The 19581-nt window shown below is 37.3% G+C and overlaps 1 protein-coding gene and 1 pseudogene across 1 annotated transcript in view; both read left to right on the plus strand.

Annotated features, from left to right (window-relative positions):
- The window catches only part of FAM81B (family with sequence similarity 81 member B), a 118829-nt gene extending 103921 nt beyond the window's left edge, over positions 1-14908 (plus strand). The window contains exons 10-13 of the mRNA XM_078004359.1: positions 1012-1118; positions 10487-10622; positions 12474-12669; positions 14639-14908. Of these exons, the coding sequence (XP_077860485.1) occupies positions 1012-1118; positions 10487-10622; positions 12474-12669; positions 14639-14772 (573 nt within the window). The 3' untranslated portion in view covers positions 14773-14908. The remainder of the gene's footprint in view (positions 1-1011; positions 1119-10486; positions 10623-12473; positions 12670-14638) is intronic.
- LOC106998854 (RNA transcription, translation and transport factor protein pseudogene) lies at positions 2163-4577 on the plus strand (annotated as a pseudogene).
- Positions 14909-19581: the final 4673 nt, after the last annotated feature.

Here is a 19581-nt window from a genome sequence, read left to right on the forward strand (position 1 = left end):
ATTTTACCTAATGTTAATATTGCTCTGCTGCTTTCTTTTCCTTTGCCTTTACCTATAATTTCTCTTTATAATAAATTGCCTATTATTTTATTTCAAACATTTCCATCTTTAGCCTGTTTTAAGTGTATCTTTCTCCTGTAAATAGCCACTCAAGGACTGTTGGTTGCCCACCCAACACTTAACTATTCAAATCCTTCCGTTACTCCCCTCTTTCTTTCATAAGAACTCATTTTATTAAATGCCCATTCTCCTCCATATGACCACCTTTATTAGCAGATGAATTCTGTTTGACCAAAGCCAATCATGTAGTTTCATTCTCCTTAGAAGTGACTACTTTAGGCATGATTATGGATTGCAATTCTGCATCTATTTTTTAATCCAGTTCTTTTACATAAAGGAACTTTCTCAATGTTTCTGGCAATTTGGAAGGTGCTCTAATCTTAAATTCTAAAACTAGAATTTGTTTTTTTCCTATCCTTAAATGCCCTAAGTCATTTCACTTGGGATTCATTTGTGTTCATGTCAGAATACTATCTGGAAATCTTGGGCCAGTCATGTGTGTTTTCCTCAGAGCCTGATTGTGTATTTAAACATTTATTCAATACGTATTTGTTGATCATTTACCATTGATCACCTAATGTGCACTGAGGATATGGTGGCAGTAGCATAACATATCTTGTATTGTAACTGGAGAGACAATAGAGAAGTAGAGATATAATCAAATTAACAGATTAATAAACAAACTAATGGAAAGAGCATGTTTTTGTTATATCATTAGATGGCCTATGATCAAAAAGAATATTCTACACAACAGAATGGAACACTCCCTATTATTCTTTCCTTGAAGATAGCATAACTATAATACTCATTTGAACACAAGGCATTTTCAAGTGCAATCATGCTTTACGTTCAAATCTGTTTCCCGGCTCCTGAAAGGAATAAAGTATATTAATGTGAATGCTGGTGGTTTTGTTCATATGCACACAAAAAACCCTCTTGTACTTTGACTAGGTGATGCAGCTCTTAGGAAAGATAGAGACTGCCAGTTCTGAGCAAACCTCAAAGTTAAAGATGGTCCAGGGGGATTATCGCCACGAAATGAACCTTTTGGAATTCAAGTAAGTGAATAGAAGATTTTTAATTCTGTTAAGTGCATTCCAAAGAGTTTTGACTAATGAAGCATTAGCATGAAATAAAAACCTATCCCAGGAATTTGAACCTGGCCAAGAAATAAAGCAGTGAACTAACACAGAGAATATTCTACACTAAAGTAATTTATACATTATTTATAATAAAAGAATTATGAAGATTAATCTTGTCATTCACTTTGATTGCACAATGTCTCAACTGAATTGACACAATCATTTTTGCCCTTCCTGTAATTTTTACTTATTATCAATTTTATATTAAAATGTCTCAAAGTAAAGCACTATGGAAAATAATTTCATTCCTCAAGATTATCAAATATTTTTTTAAATGATTTTGATACACAAGCTTTTCCTTTAAGATTCTTTCTAAGGTCCTCTATTTACTCCTTTACATTATTTCTTTTTAAGACTGGTCTCTACCCCATCTTAAACTGAATTTTTTCCTCCACTCAATGGAGAAAGCAGTAAAGGAGACAGGGCTCTACAAATGTTCAAATTACTGGCTTCCTTATTATCAAATCTCTCTTTTTTTAAAAAAAAAAAAAAAAAAAAAAAAAAGATCATCATTTCCCAGGGTCGTGGTGCAGGCAGAGGGAAATTCTAGTCACTTGGATACTATCTACTGTCCCTTACACTCTTATTCTTTTTCCTCTATGTCTCATGCCATTTGGGTTTAATACCTTGGTCAAATCCAGTATCCTGATAATACTCTACTTTCTCTATTTTTTTCCCGTCTGTACTATATTTTATTAAATCTAAGTGCCACTGAATATAACATGCACCATTATAATTTTGTACCTGTAAGACATGAAGCTAACAATTAAACCACAGCATATCATCATTTTAAGATAGCTCTTGATTTTGGAGATGCTAAAATGTGAAATATGTGTGTCTTACAAGTTGATGTAAAACAATTGTCCTCACTAAAATTTGGAGTAGTTGTCGAGTAAACAGAAAATACCCATGTTCTTCATATTCTAAGAAAGCATTCCTACTTTCTTAAATTCTAGCACAATGAGGGTATTTGGTGAACAGCTGTGTGATACTAGATCTAATACCTTTAGCTTGGAATTAAGACAAAGAAAACTGTCCAAAGGAAAAGTAGAAAAGTAATCTGTTTCTAGATATACAGATTAAGAATTGATTGTATAGGGAAGGGATGGGATTTATAAACTGAAATGGGATGAGGTATATTAACAAGTGAAAAACAGAGAAAAAGGAAATGTTTGAGATCCAGGGCTAACTGCTTCATTACTGATGATGCTTATTTTTTCTGTTTGGTACTGTGGGAATTTGGCTTATGGAAAGTCATCTGAGTAGTTAAATCTGAATCTGGACACTTTTATAACAGTGTAAACTTGAATCTTTTTCTCACTTTAAGTAGTGAAGTCTTAACATTTCAGTAGTATTACAGTAGGTGACAGAGAATCTATAAAGCACGCTTTTCCCCAGGCAAATAATTCTAATAATTCATTTTTACACAACTGACTTTTATATTTAAATTTTCTCCGGTTTTAAAAATTAAAAATATGCATTAATTGTAAAAACAACAACAACAGTGAAAAAAGAGGTCAGCATATCAGCCTTCTGTTGTAATCAATACCAGGGATGTAGCCGTCCTCAATTTCCTGCTTGTTAATATAAATATATAATAGGAAGGATATGTATGCATTACATGTATAGAGGAAGCATGGGTTTTAAAAATAATTTCTATACATATTACTCAATTCTTTGATTTTTCTAGTACATACTGGATATCTGTCCAGATCAGTAAATATTCTAACATTTTTATAGCTGTACAATCTTTTAACTTATATATGTGCCATAATTAATTCAACCATTTATCTTATTGCTGAATGGATTATGTTTAGTTTATGATCATCACAAAAAAAAATGTAGTATGTGTATATCCTTAGATATCCTTAAATACTGGCACTTTTATTTTCTATAAGCAAGCTTGCTAGGTTAAAGAATATATATATATATATTTTTTTTAATTTCATAAATTTCTTTTTTAAAATGTTGTAGGGTTTTACACTTCCACCAGCAATGTATGAGAAGACCTTTCTCTACATTTTAACCAATGATGAATGTGTTCTCTTTTTAATACTGGCCAAAGGATGAAAAAAGCATCTGTTTTAATTTGCATTCCCTTTTACTATTTGAATTTTCTGTGAATTGCCCATTATTATTTATCAAATTTTGTATTGGGATTTTTGTCATTTTCTTATCAATGTGTAGGATTCTTTCACATTAGAGATATTAACCATTTGACTGAGATATGTATTGAAAATGTATTTTGCTCAAAGAGAAAGTAAGACAGGGTTTTTTTGTTTTTGTTTTTGTTTTTTCCAGAGCACTTCTGTTTCAATCTAGTGTACTGGATTTAGTTTTTAACAAGGTTAACTTTGAACAAAAATAAGAATAAGTAGTTCTACTACTTAAAAAAAAAAGTAAATTGTCGCTAATGTTAGGATTTTGAGGTACATATAAATTTAAAAATAAAGTAGATAATGTGTAGAATTTGCTTTTTTTTTAAGAAAGAAATTTCTCTGAATAAAGAGATTAACTTTTAAATAAAAGTGTTTTAATAACATTAAAGGTTAAGTTTAGTCAGGCACGGTGGCACACACCTGTAGTCCCAGCTACCCAGGAGGCTGAGGCAAGGAGGATCACTTAAGCCCAGGAGTTTGGGTCACGATGAGCTATCATTGCACCACTGCATGCCAGTCTGGATGACAGAGCAAGACCCGGTCTCTAAAAAAGTCTTTTAGCAAGGTTAAGGTTAACCTTTGTTTGGCTTGAAGACCAGAAAGTTAGACACTACAAGATTGAAGACAGGTAATTTAAGGAACATCCACAGCAGTGACTGGCCCAAGTTCTTTGAAAAGTGTCTCAGAGATGTTGACTGTCCTTTCAAGATTCAAGATCAACAAGAAGCTATTGACTGGTTTCTCTAGCTGTTAGGCTTGAATATGGAGATAATGCTGAAAAATACAAGGACTTACTACCTGATTATGCAAAAACTGCTGACAATGCAACTAAAAATGCAGAACCGTTGATCAATTTGGACGTAAATAATCCTGATGTTAAGGCTGGTGTGAAGGCTAACCTGCTTCAGATTCAATGTCATGACGATTACCTGGCAATGCCTGAGGCAATTCGAATTTTGGCCCAGGAGCACCTGACACAGGGTGCAGTTGCTAAGGCAAATCAAACAAAAGAGGGTTTGCCTGTTGCTTTAGACAAAATATTATTGGTTTTGATGCAGGAGATGCAGTTCTTAATGCAGCTGCTCAAATTCTGCAATTGCTGGATATAGAAGAGCTCAGAGAGCTACAGACAAAAATTAATGAAGCCATAGTAGCTGTTCAGACAATTATTGCTGATCCAAGGACAGACCACAGATTGGGAGACGTTGGAAGATGAACACTTTAGGACTTCAGCTTCTCACCTATTTAGTACAACTGGGAACCATGTACACTTCTGGCATGTTTGGAAATCAAACGTCACATTTTTGGGGGAGGAATCCCAGAAAAGTGACTATGTTCTAGTGCTTTTTTCTCTAATAAAGTTTAGGAAAGTAGGAAAAAAAAGAGCAGAGCTGCTGCAGGCCGGGTCCACCTTCACTCAGGGTACCTCTGTGGTTACCAGATGTCAATCATGGAAAATGACCCAGGTACCTTGAGGGTGGGAAAGAAGAAAAGAGCAATACTGAAAAGGTTTCCCCGTGCCACACCTACTCGCAGGTGTCTTGACAAGGAATCTAGGAGCAAATGCCTTCAAAATGCCGAGGTAATTCCATCTCCACCACCATCCTCATTAGTAAATTGAAATCCAAGATGATGGCTTTCGTGTCACCTCACTTGCCAAGATACAATTAAAACCTGTTAAGGCAGGTTGTCAAAATGATACCAGTGGCCAAAACATACAAAGAACCTTGGCTTCCATAGCCACCATTCCTGGCAGCTGAGCACCAGAAACAGCAGCTGAGATGCCTCAAAGTTGACATGCGCATTTTTCAAAATTAAAACTATGCATCTGGCTGGGCTTGATGGCTCATGCCTGTAATCCCAGCACTTTGGGAGGCCAAGGCAGGCGGATCAAGAGGTCAAGAGATGGAGAGCATCCTGGCCAACATGGTGAAACCCCGCCTCTCCTAAAAATACAAAAATTAGCCGGGTGTGGTGGCGCGCGCCTATAGTCTCACCTACTCAGGAGGCTGAGGCAGAGAATCATTTGAACCCAGGAGCTGGAGGTTGCAGTGAGCAGAGATCATGCCACACTGCACTCCAGCCTTGCAACAGAGTGAGACTCTGTATCTAAATAAATAAATAATAAAACTATGTCTGCAAATTAAAAAAAAAAAAAAAGGTTAAATAGGCAATCTTCCCATTTAGAAACATTTACAAATTCAAGTTTAATGGTCAACTAAACTTATATTGAACTTAAAAGCTACAATGTTTTCTGACGGTTTTCCAGTGAATTGCTGGGATTTGGGCACTCATCACTGGATCCGACAAAGACATACATTGAACCCCTCCACTGTTCCTCCTCCTCAGAAGGATCATCCTCAGAGCTTCTGCTAAGTAATGTCCTAAGCCAACTACTTAGTGCTTACATAGCAAGAGTCTTGGCCATCAGGAAATAAAGCTGTCTTTTAACAAGGGTTTGGCAGGAGCAGCCCTTAATAGTCACTCCCTAGATACCTCTTACTGCTGATGCTTGTTTAGTAGACAGTGATTTATAAGAAAAGAAAAAGTATTTGGTCAACAAAGCAAATGCATAGACTCAAATAATATCATCCAACTTTGAAAACACTACCACAATAGAAAGTTAAAAATTACCCAGTGCAGAGATAGGTCACATTCACCTTTGTATCTTTAGCACCCAGCACATTGAAACAGAAGTAGACGCCAATGAATGAATGAATGAATGATTTTTGAGCACCTATATTATGTACATTGTGTTTTAGAATATCCAAACATAATCCTTGCCACTTACAGTTGGGAAGAAAAAACGTAAGTGAAAAGCTAAACACAGGAAAAGCAAAAGTTAAGACAATGTTAAATGAGATGATATATCAATAGGCAGAAATAATAAATATAGTAATTGTCATTAATGAATGCCTACCAACCACTAGCGCTGAAGATACTCAATGCACCCAGCTCTGCAGGGTAGCTCTTATTTATCCCTATCTTAAAGATGAGGATATCTACAACCATGGAGATTAATTTGCCCAAAATCACACAGCTAGAAAGTGTCTGATTCTAAAGCTCAAATTGTTCTGATCAATTCATGATGTCTCCATCTCACAATTCTATCTATTGAAAACTAATTCTACCATAGAAATTTTAAAAATGGAAAGACCACATTGACTTGGGTGGCTGGGAAACAGGCTATGAATGTATTGGGATTTGAACAATTTGGAATATCCAAGAAACAAAAGTCTTTCTATCAGAGTAGAGGCAGAATTGATTTTTAGTGTCACTAATTAGAAATCATAAAACATTAAGAAGAAATTAGTTTGAGAGTTCTATCTGTAGGTATAAAGTTAGTAGAAATACAGTATTTCTTGGAACTAATTTTTGGTTTCTGATGTGAAACTTAGAATCTTAGACTCAATCTCTAAAATAAAATAGCATATGGTCTATCTTAAGCTCTTTTTCAAATATGATTACAAAAAACTGAAAATATCTTCTGTTTATCAGCAAATGAAAGGCCACTAATTCTTTTTACATTCACAGTTGGTCAAAGCCCTATCTAAGTTCTTGAGAGGCTGCCAGCAGTAATAGTTTCCAAGAATTCAAAATCTTGGAAAAGTTCATTCAATAGATTTTTTTAACACCAGACACTGGTTTTGGGACATAAGTGCACTGGCAAAACTGGCCTAGGATAGAGCTACATCCTCATTTCTGTACGTCATCCATGACCAAGGAAGGCAGACCCTGGCTGCCTTCACCACTAATCCTTCACTGCAGCTCTCTTCCTTGTGCTCTGCTGTGTCTGTAGATCTTCACTCAGCTTTCCTTCACTCTTTTGTAACTTTCTCCCTTGCAATTGCTCTCGGTGTATATTTTAATTTGATTAAATCAGCATAAACACTTAAAAACAAAAACATAAAAACAACCAATAGCCCTCATCATCCTAGTGAGGTCTCTAGCTATAATTTAAATGTCTGACTTTTGTGTTTTGAGGAAAAGGAAAGAAAAAGCTCTATCTAATCACCTATCTATCTACATCTAATAGAAATGCTCTTACACCTATTGAAATAGAAGATTTGGGATCTAAAATGTGAATGTTATCTAAGATAGATTCATACTTTTGACATTTTAACTGTAAGTTCTGTAATTAATAGATTATGGCAAATCATGTCCATTATGTCTGGGAAAATCCTATGCAAAGAAAAAGAGTTATACAAACCTTTATTTTACTTATTCTTTTCATCTCTCAAGGAGATTGCTGTTTCAAAAATGCTTTCAAATTTTAATAAACTACCAACAGAGTCCAACTTCTGAGTGTTACTAGGAAAATTAATTCTCAATTGCAAGCAAATCTCATAACAAAAGGATCATAAGTAGTAATTCATTCTTTATGGCTTTAATTTCAGAATTTTAATTACTGATATGCCCTTCCAGAGATACTACATGGGCATATTTAATGGTTCCTTGGTTTTCAGAGGGAAGTTAATATTGTATCAGTGATAAAAGAGTAGATGCTCTCATTTATTTGTTATACAGTAAAGGTGAGCACTGAAGGCTGGATTCTCAATTGTAAAGCTATCTCTTGATTATCTGGGGATTTACTGGCCCCCTAAACTATGACTATTAATTAATACTTCCACCAGAGGCAGGGAAAGGAAGATGAAAACCAAAATAGATTAGATTTCTAAATAAATTCACAAATCTATGATTTGTTATTTGTCAGCAATGCTAATAAAAGATACTTAATGAGAAAGAATGATCCATTTGTTCATTTAGCCAACTATTTATTGAACACTCATTATATTCCAGGCATTGTTCTCAGCCATAAACAATGCAAAATTCTTGCTTTCATGGAGCTTAAGTTTCAGTGGAGGAGATAGAACACAAATTAGTGTATGTCAGATGGTGGTGAGAATTTTGGAGAAAAATTAAGTAGGGTAAGAGAATAGGAAGTTTCAAATAAAGAGAAAGAGTTCTATTTTTTAAGGTGGTGTATGAATGTAAATCTGAATGAAATGAGGGCAGGAGCCAAAAGATATTCTGAGGAAGAGTATTCCAGATAGATAAAACAATTGGCTAAAATAAGGGAGTCTACATATTCAGTGGGTGGGTTTATTTGTCTGAGATCCAATAGCTGTTAACCAATAGCACAGGTGATTGGAATCATAAGTAGACTAAAGAACACAAATAGAAGCCAACTCCGTCGTCTGCAGCATTGAGGTACTCAACAGTCAATCAAGATATGCCTCATATCTATGTGAAAAATATCACTCTGTGTCAAAAATAATGAGAGAATTCAGAGGACGAAGATCAGAATTTAGCTATTAGACTGTAACTAATACAACTATTGGAAAATGAACTTACATTTCCCATTCCTTGGTTTCATCATCTGAGTCAGGTTTTCTCAACCTTGGCACTATTGTTATTTTGGCTGGATCATTCTTTGTTGTGGGCGTCTCCTATGCATTAAGACGTTTCTCAGCATCCCTAGTGTCTACCCACTAGATGCCAGTAACATCTCTCAGTTGTGACAACCAAAATTGTCTCCAGACATTACCAAATGTCCCCTGGGGGCGAGAAGGTGGGAGGGGGCAATTGCCTCCTGTTGAGAGCCATTAGCCTAAAAGCAATGATTTCACAGAACTTGTATTTTCTAATAATTAGCCCAAACACTTTTTCCAAAGAGAAAGAGAGGCATGTACATGCAGTGTATGTCCAGGATGATTTAATCATTAATTTCCAATGATAAACATCACAAACTAAATTATATGCATATAATTTTGTCTGAAAACATCAGAGCAATTATTAATTTAACAGTCTGTACCATACATTGTAAAACAGTCTGAATACTTTCAATAACAAACATTGTTCTTGCCAATCTAAAAGTTTTACCTATTCTAAAAGGGAATTTGAAGCCGACATCTTATCACGAGCAAGTCACATGCAGAAAACACACAGAAACCACTCACAAGTCCCCATCCCTCATCCTACCTCTTCCCAGTCCCATACCTGATTTAATTCAGATTGGAATCCCCTCTCTCCTCAAACCCGCAGCCACTCTACAGTGACTTTTCAACTGATGATATATGATTCCAACCCTTTTGTCCACTTCCATTTTTAAAAATCCTTCATTCTCTGTTATTTAATACTTCTATGGTGCAGCATCTTGACAGGTCCCATAGGTCCCTTCCTGTACCTCTATTACTTCTGTTTTTGCCCCACATGAGTAATTCAGGGCCTCTTTAAATGCCCCCTATAAAAAATCCACTCACACAGACTCCTTGGTAGCAATGGGGACTTTATGGAAGATTTTGCCTGAGACAAAGGCAACATAAAGTCCCCCTTGGCGTATTTCCCAGGTTCTTTGGGGGCTTTCTCCCTCCACTTTCCTGCCTCTGACCTTTCTCTCCTCTGCTAGAGAAAGGTCAGAGGCAGGTCCTCTCTGCCCCTGCTCCTCTCCCAGTCACATACTGGCACTTAGCAGGAGTCAGCAAACTGTCACCCTTAGCCACATCTACCCACAGCTAAGAATGGTTTCTATGCATTCTAATAATTAAAGAACTATATTTCATGACATGTGAATATTACATAAAGTTTGATTAGACTATAACCATACTCATTTCTTTACATACTACCTGTGGCTGCTTTCCCACTGCAATGGAGCATTGAGTGGTTGCAACAGAAAACATATGGCCCACGATGCCTAAAATATTTACTATCTGGCCTTTGACAGACAACTCCTAGCATGAGTAATAGTCCCCACCCCAAGTGAACTTATCAAAGTATTTCCTCCACACACAACCAGTGAGCCCCAGGCCATGAGAGCAATTCTGCATGGATAACGCTACATTTCAGTGTGGCTGTGGTTAGCTCCTAGCCAACAGTGCTCCTGTCATGTGTGTATGTATTTTAGGGTATGTAGAGGAGGTGTTAACAGTAGCTGGACTGAACTCAAGCTCAGGACAGGAACCCAGAGTGTACTTGCCTTGCCTCTGCACCTCCCATTATCACCCCACAAATACTTGGCTAGGCACATTGAGTCTTATCACCTCAAAAAACTGCAGACTTTTTCAACACTAATTTTTTACGTTTAAATTCACTTATTAAAATGAAACAAAACATTTTTTCCCTTAGATTTAATTCACTTTCAAGTAATCTGTATGAAGAAGTTGAGAATAATAAAAAATGGACAGAAAACCAATTTCTCAAATATAGAAAAGACCACCTGGGCCATATAAATGAATGTCTGAAGGTCCTACAGGAGAAACTGGTGAGGAGTTCTGTTATTTTGTGAAGTAAACACCTGCATGGTCCTTGTTAGCAGGGAGTAAAGGTCTGGGAGGTTGCACTTCTACATTTATGGTAATCTTCACTGCTTCAGTCACTTTTTTTTTAAGCACCACAATAGGAGCCCAGAGGCCTGTCTTCTGGTCCTGTTTGCTACTCCCCAACTCTGCAAACCTGTCTTTCTCAGAGTGTGCTCTACCCTTATCAAAAGAATCTGAAGAGGTTTTAAAAAAAAAATACAGGCCTGTAATCCCAGCACTTTGGGAGGCCGAGACGGGTGGATCACGAGGTCAGGAGATCGAGACCATCCTGGCTAACACGGTGAAACACCGTCTCTACTAAAAAATACAAAAAACGAGCCGGGCGACGTGGCGGGCGCCTGTAGTCCCAGCTACTCGGGAGGCTGAGGCAGGAGAATGGCGTAAACCCGGGAGGCGGAGCTTGTAGTGAGCCGAGATCCGGCCACTGCACTGCAGCCTGGGCGACAGAGCAAGACTCCGTCTCAAACAAAAAAAAAAAAAACAAAAAAAAACCAGATTGCCACCCCAGCCCTAGGGAATCTGACTCTCTAGGGGCCTCCCCTGGGAATCAGTGGTTATAGGCACACTCCCCGGGTGATGTGCAGACAAATCATTTGACTTTTCTGGAGATCTGTTAGTAGATTAAAGGTTTCCAAAACTCCTTTTTCAGATCAGACCATGTAAAGACAGCGCCAAGCTTTGGGGTGAGGCTACCAAGGTACATGAGAAATATACTTATTTCAAGAGTCCCCTGTTCCACTGCAACCATCACATCTTACCCGATAGGAAGGGCAGCACAGCGCCATCACTGTGGTCAATGGCTGCCAGTCCTGCAGTTGACTAAAGATGTTTTGAGAACTTAGGTAGAGAGACTTCAGGCAGAGGCCGCTCAGGAAATAATGTCCCCAGCTCCAACCCGAGTTTGTAAATAGCTGATAGAGTTACAAAGGAGTCCAAGAGTTGGAGATGAACAAAGCTTTATCGCTGGTAAGGCTACTGAAGTATGTGTGGTGAGATCGCAGCTGCCAAGTGGGGCTGCTAGCTCTTCACTCCTGAATTAGGCAGATTCCTTTACCAGTTATAGGCGGCACTAGGTAACCATGGGGTCATCGTGCAGGCAGAAACCTCCCACCATAAGGAACACAGAGACTGGAATCCACCAACTCTTATTCCTGAGGTAGATGGGACCAAAGAGAGGAGAACCAAAGGGGTCATACCTGCCATGCCCAGCTCCTGCTCCCAGATTCCCTGTGGAGAAGTGAGGAGAAAAGCAGCTGATCATCCTAAGGCTGCCTCTGCAGTCCCTACCTTGGTTGCACATTAGAATCACCTGGAGAGTGCTTAAATCCTATCAGTTCTTGAGCTCCATCACAGACCAATTAAATCAGAATTTCTGGGGGCGGGGGGTATGGTCCAGGTGATTCTAGTAAATGACTGGAATGACGAATCACTATTCTAGCTGAAGTCTGTCCACATGGAGGTATAAAATTCGAAGGAGGATGTGCAAGGAGCTCAGGAAAAGCGGTATCTAAAATATCTTTGAATATTAGACTAAAATTCCAAATTCTCAAGGAATTTGGGCCACATTACAGCCCTTTTCTTTTATTCCATAACATGTTGAATTCCAGAAACTACAAATGGACAGGGCCAAAGGGATTAACTCTTATACTTATGAACACAGTTTTAGATACAAAGGAACTTGGTTTGAATTTTCATGCTCAGCATGGAAAAATGAATGTTAAAAACATTTTCTCTAAGCTGAAGGATAAATCCATGTACGTTTCAGAAGTTTTATCCCATAATCTCTTTTACAGGAAAAGTCTGAAAATAAAATGGAAGAAAAACTGCTGCAGCTTTCAAGCAAAGTAGAGAATTTCATTAACACAGAGAAACAGGAAACACAACTAAGTAAAGTAAAGCAAATGGAAAATAAATTGTCCAAAAAGATGGAACAAATGGAAAAGCAGATCTGGGGTGAATTAGAGACAATGCAGAATGAATATCAATCAGGTAGAATATCTGTCCTTTCCTGTTCAATCCCTCAGTCTTCCACTTTGAGCTAATGGTCAGGGATCAATCTTGTCATCAGTGACATCCTTATGTATTTAATCCACTTTTCTAAATATCCTATAGAATATGAGTATTATACTGGAAGGCATATAAATAAATTAACTTTCTTCACTCATACTTGGAATGTCACAGGCCTGCCATTGGCGTGAGATTTTTTTTTTTTTTTTTTTTTTTTTGAGACGGAGTCTTGCTCTGTCACCCAGGCTGGAGTGCAGTGGCCGGATCTCAGCTCACTGCAAGCTCCGCCTCCCGGGTTTACGCCATTCTCCTGCCTCAGCCTCCCGAGTAGCTGGGACTACAGGCGCCCGCCACCTCGCCCGGCTATTTTTTTGTATTTTTTAGTAGAGACGGGGTTTCACCGTGTTAGCCGGGATCGTCTCTCGATCTCCTGACCTCGTGATCCGCCCGTCTCGGCCTCCCAAAGTGCTGGGATTACAGGCTTGAGCCACCGCGCCCGGCCAGATTTTTTTTTTTTAACTAAGATCATAGAATCACGGAATTGTCAGACTTGGAAAATCCTTGGAGATACCCAAGACGTGACTTGTGGGTATGTTATGAAATTAAGAGCCTAAATCAAATGCCCTTCTCATTCAACTACAAGTAATGAGCTTGGACAGATGTCAGACTGGAGACCTGACCTTTAGAAGTGAGAAAGAGGGATGAATTAGTAGAGTCCAGTATAATGACTGCTTTTCTTTTAAAGAAGCTAATGGCAGCAGTGTCAAGCTGAGCTAACATCAAAGAGGATTAATTTGAAAGGCTCTTCTAATTTGTCAAAGGGAAGGACATGGGATAGGTGCTGTGGAGCAGCCATCTGCCTTGAGTCATAATTCTGAGAGAATTACCAGGGCTCAGAAGAATTTCTTTACTAGAGAAAGTCCCAAGTAATTTTTTTTCTTTTTTATTCTAGATCTCAGAAAAATTCATGTGTAAATTCTACCAAATTTGGTCCTGTAGAGAGATACGTTGGAGGTGCCTTGGGAGGACATGATGTTCTCAATCTGCCAGATGTTCCTGGCATATAAGTAGAATTTGCTGCCTGGAAGTTCAACCCTCACAATATACCCCTCCCACCGTCATATCAAAATAATGAATTATCTGGCCAGGAATCATGTCCCAAACTTAACTGGCCCTTCTTTTAAAGGCCCTGCTTTCTGTTTAACTATCAGAGGTTTAATTGTACTTATTCCATTAGTAAAACTTCATTCCATTAGTGAACTGAAAAGGAATTTACCATCTGCAAGTTCTTTCATTTTACTAACAAGGAGGAGTTCTAGAAAGTGGGAACTTCAAATTAACGGTTTGCTGCTTTATGCCTTTAATAAAAATGTGTTGAGAAACGACTATGTGAAAGGCCCCAGTGAATAACAAATGGGTTGTGCCCTAAGACCTTGAGGTTTGATAGGTCTGTGGTCATGAGTGACTAGATGTAAGAGATATACAAAGTGCCAGGAGGGAGGAGGGCAGCAGGGGGCTGCTCTGAGGTCCCTCAAATGGGCTACTTGCAGAGAAGTTTTAAAATCTCCTCTGGGATCTTTACCTTCAATTTGGTAACAAGACTGAAAAAAAAATCACACAAATCTCTTGTCAAAGCATACGGAAAGAATAAAATATTTTAAATTTCTCTCTTGCAATATAGAATTATGCAATGTATTTGCGGAGAGGAGGAGAAAAATAATTAATTTCACAATGAAACCAGATAACCAGATATAAGTTGAAACACTATTGTGAATGAATCTTCATGACATACAAGAAACAGATTATGTACAATTTTTGGCTGGTCTTAATAGAATTTAATGCCCTTTGAATTAAATGATAATCAATTATGGTAGGACTGCCAATTAGCAACTTTTTAAAAAAAAGTTCTAATGCATTGTTTAAGTGTACCTATTCTTTTACCCTCTTACAGGATTTAAATCAATTCATGACTCTCTCAGCTCTCTCCAGCAAATACAGAAAACAAAGATGGATTTAGAGAAATGTAAAGTACAGAAAGACCTGAAGAAATTACAGCGTAAGATAGTGGAACTCCAGGAAGTATAAACCTTTTCAGTCATCTTCTTTTTCACCAGCCAATGGAGTGATTTGTTGGGAAAAGTTCTGAAGAAGAAAGTTACTATCTCTGGGATGTTTACTGCTTCTAATGTCTCCTTTTAAGGAGATGAATGTACCAGAAAAATAATAAAGCACAGAAGCTTTGGATGTCTTGCATTTATTAATGAAAAAACTAAGAAATTTCCTTATATATCTGCCTCTCTCTCTCTCGATAGATAGATAGATAGATATGTATATGTGTGTATATATGTGTGTGTGTATATATATATAAATCTACAAATAACGAAAAAGGAATCTACATAAGGTATATGAGTGAAGTAGGCCAGTTGTAATACATTAAAGAATGACAGGAGCTCTGTCAAGTTGGAGAGCACGTACTCTGTCTAAAAATAATAGCTACTATGTAGTGACAGTTCATGACTAACATATATATATATATATATATATATATATAAATCCATTATTATCCAAAATTCCATTTTTCAAGAGAAATCCCTCTATTTTTAAGCTTTAGCAACTAGTTCAAAATAGTTCTCAAACTATGTGAGATGCCTGTGGAGCAGATATGACCTAGTGGTCAGTTTGCAACTTCTAATCTCAATGTTTGTGGCAAGTTTAACTTATGCATATTTAAAATATATTTCCCTTGTGCTCATTATGTATCAGAATTATAAGCAATTAAGAGCCAAACCATGCAAAATAAGAGAATACAACAGCTTCCATGAAAACATATCCAGCGTAATTTGACCTAGGCGCTAAATTCAGAAGTACTTCATAAATGCTAGTTTCCTATATAATTAAAAATTGTCGGCCAGGTGCGGTGGCTCACGCCTGTAATCCCAGCATTTTGGGAGGCTGAGGTGAGTGGATCACCTGAGGTCAGGAGTTTGAGACCAGCTTGGCCAACATAGTGAAACCCCTTCTCTACTAATAACACAAAAATTAGCCAGGTGTGGTTGCGTGCACCTGTAATCCCAGCTACTCAGGATTGAGGCAGGAGAATCACTTGAACCCAAGAGGCAGAGGTTGCAGTGAGCCGAGATCATGCCATTTCACTCCAGCCTGGGCGACAAGAGTGAAACTCAGTCTCAAAAAAAAATTGTTTAACTTTTCTATATATAAATATTAAATGTAGAGCCTAATATTGAGCAGTAAATTCATGAAAAATAAAAACGAACTATTCATGATATGCACTCTGCTATAACGAGGACTAATTTCTAATCACATAACTTTTGTAAGCTTGGCAATGGGACCTTTGCTTCCAACTTAGGCTCCTTCCTTGGCTTAGGGAAGAAAAGTGACAACTTCTCCCCTAATACAGAACAAGTTTACCTTCTAAGTAAATTTTTGACTAATGGTCACTTCTATAATTTTTTAACTGTATGAAGCATCCCCTTTTATTGCTATTAATAACCCACATGCAGCATCATTGAGTCTATAATTGAAGGGATTTTCATAGCAGAATTTCACTTAAGAGTTTAAAATGCAGTATGTTTAGTGATGATATGGTATCCAATGAAAAAGTAAGAAATATTAAAATAATGCAATAGTAAGTGTCCTTTGTAACCAAGTATCATGCTAAGGCAAAAGGCTAATATCCCAAGCAATCCCAAATAACTCTTACAAGTAAATAAGAAAAAAATCAATCAATTTTTTTTCAAAATGGGCAAAGGATATGAACAGGCAAGCCATAGAAGAATATGATTAATATGAAGGTATGAGATGTCCAACTTTACTGTTAAATAAATAAAAATTAAAGAAACCTGTAGCTACTGTTTTCAAGACTGGCAAAGAGTAAAGTGATTGATAATATTGGGCTGGCAAGGGTGGAGAAAAAGTGCACTCTTATACATTATTGGAAAGTCTATAAATTGGTACAATGATTTAGATGGCAATTTGAAAACATCTGTTAACATTTTTAAATGTAAATATCTTTTGATCCTGCAATTCATGGCTAGAAATGTATATTACAGGGGAAAAATACTCCCCAAGTGTGCAAAGATATATGAATAAGAAGGCTCATTACAGCATCATTTGTTACAGTTTTAAAAAAAAAAAAAAAAAGGAAAAGAAACACCAAAACCAGAAAACACTCAAATATAAGGAATTGATTGATTAAATGGTATTAACCAGACCACTCCCTCCACCACCCAATGCTGGATAGCCCTTTAAAAAGAACACAGAAAGATGTCCAAGACACACTGTTAGGTGAAAAAGACAAGTTTAAAAGCAATATGGATATGATCCACTTTTGTGATAAAATGTTTTAACTAAGTTAAACATAATATGCATATACTGTATACCAAAAAAGGTAAGAATTTACAACAAACCTATTGGATTCTATTTTTTAAAAAGCTTCTGTTGTCTACATTAAGGATTTATGAAAGCTTTTATATTTTTATATAATATTTTTGTTTCTACTAAAAATATTTTATAAAAACAACAACAAATATAATAGGCTGAAAGAGTCTTTGTAATAAATAAATGATTTTAGGGAATGTTAAATTAGGAATTAATACAGACTAACAGTCAAGTCATCTCACTCCCTTTTTGCTCTACAGACATGGCTACAAAAGCAGATGACACACAGCAACTGAAAAAAATATATATATTTTCTCCTTGTTCTAAATTAATCAATCAATTAATGTTCTAAAATGTTCTAAATTAGATTGTAGTTCATATAATAGTGTAAAATCAGGCCAAAAGTTTTCCCAGAATAGATCTTTCATTGTTATTGGCCAGGACAGTAACATGTGGGGCAGTAAATCAAAGGATCAAAGAATCCTCTACCACCACTCTCCTACTTGGGATGCCAAATTGAGGTGTTCACAGGTTTGCACAGACTCTACATAGTCAAAGAACTGTGCTCATTGAGTAGGTGGACCCAGGTTACTCAGAGTCTAAAGCTTATGATGTTTCAGTTTGTTATTGATGTACTGTCCTGATGCCAGATGAGTTAGCACAGAAGTCTGTAAGAATATTCCTGGAAGCCCCTGCTACATCAGGACAGCCAGTAGTAACTCCATACAGAAGTGACTGTGAACAACATGAATATATCCCTGTAATCCAAATGTATCCCCAACTCAACTTCTCTTTGTCCACAGCCACTCCAGCACCACCTGACATCAAGGGAAGTGGGAGTGAAAAGAGGCAGCGGTCTTAATAAGTGGTATTCATCAATTATGTTTAAAATGTCTTACTTCTGTAAATTTGACAATGATCTTGTAAATACATGGCTAGGGCTAATGCAAGCAGGAGCCCCTGAAACTTAAAAGCCATTGTTTCACAGTAAATTCACCTCTGTTCAAGGGACCAGTGGAGCACTGGGCCTCCCTCCCCTTGCATTTATTTTGACAGAGATCCAAAAAGATAAATAAAACTATCCTCCTAAAGAAGCTCAATATACATGGCACTTTATTCCATATCAAACAATATTACTTAATCCTTTGGGAAACGTCAGACTTCTTTTCCCACAAATATAGGATGATTGAGCACTGGAGAATCTGCAATCCAGATCCACACTACAGACTTCAGGCATATGTTAAAATATTCTCAGTTTTTACTTTAAGTACAAACACCATTTAAACAGTCTTGGATAGTCAAGGGTCCTGCTGCCCTTAAATTTTCTGTTGTTTCCTTCCTATTATCAACACTTGCTCTTAGAAAACATAGAAGAAAAGCCCCTTGACATTAGTTTTGACAATGACTTTTTGGATATAACACCAAAAGCACAGGCAACAAAAGTAAACAAGTGGGATTACATCACATTAAAAAGTTTCTGCACAGCAAAGGAAACAATCAGCAAAATGAAGGAACCTATGAAATGGGAGAAAATATTTGCAAACCGATTATCTGATGGGGAACTAGTATCCAAAAGCATATAAGGAACTCAACAACTCAATATTGTGCCAAAAGCACAAATAACCTGATTAAAAAATGGGCAAAGGACCTGAATAGACATTTTTCCAAGAAGATATACAAATAGCCAACAGATATATAAAAACTCAAATGACAACAGGTGTTGGTGAGGCTGTAGAGAAAAGGGAACCCTCGTGCACTGTACGTGGGAGTGTAAATTCTCTCTTTTTTTTTTTTTTGAGACGGAGTCTTGCTCTGTCGCCCAGGCTGGAGTGCAGTGGCGTGATCTCGGCTCACTGCAAGCTCCGCCTCCCGGGTTCACACCATTCTCCTGCCTCAGCCTCCCCGAGTAGCTGGGACTACAGGCGCCTGCTGCCACACCTGGCTTATTTTTTGTATTTTTTTTAGTAGAGATGGGGTTTCACCGTGTTAGCCAGGATGGTCTCGATCTCCTGACCTCGTGATCTGCCCGCCTCGGCCTCCCAAAGTGCTGGGATTACAGGTGTGAGCCACCACGCCTGGCCCGGGACTGTAAATTCTTACAGCCATTAGGGAAAACAATATGGAGGCTGTTCAAAAAACTAAAAATAAAACTATCACATGATCCTGCAATCCCACTTCTGGAAAATAAAGTGAAAACAGTATGTCAAAGAGATATTTGCACCCTATGTTCATTCACTGCAGCATTATTCACAATAGCCAAGATGCGGAAACCACCTGACAGAAGAATGGATAAGGAAACTGTCATCTATGTATATACACATATATATATATATTATTCAAGCTTACAAAAGAAGGAAATCTTGCCATTTGTGACAACATGAGTGAATGTAGAGGGTATTATTCTAAGTGAAATAAGCTAGGTACAGAAAGCCAAATACTACACAATCTCACTTACATGTGGAATAAACGGAGAATAGAATAGTAGTTGCCAGAACT

The sequence above is a fragment of the Macaca mulatta genome, chromosome 6 (genome assembly GCF_049350105.2).
Source record: "Macaca mulatta isolate MMU2019108-1 chromosome 6, T2T-MMU8v2.0, whole genome shotgun sequence".
In the NCBI taxonomy this organism is placed as follows: domain Eukaryota; kingdom Metazoa; phylum Chordata; class Mammalia; order Primates; family Cercopithecidae; genus Macaca; species Macaca mulatta.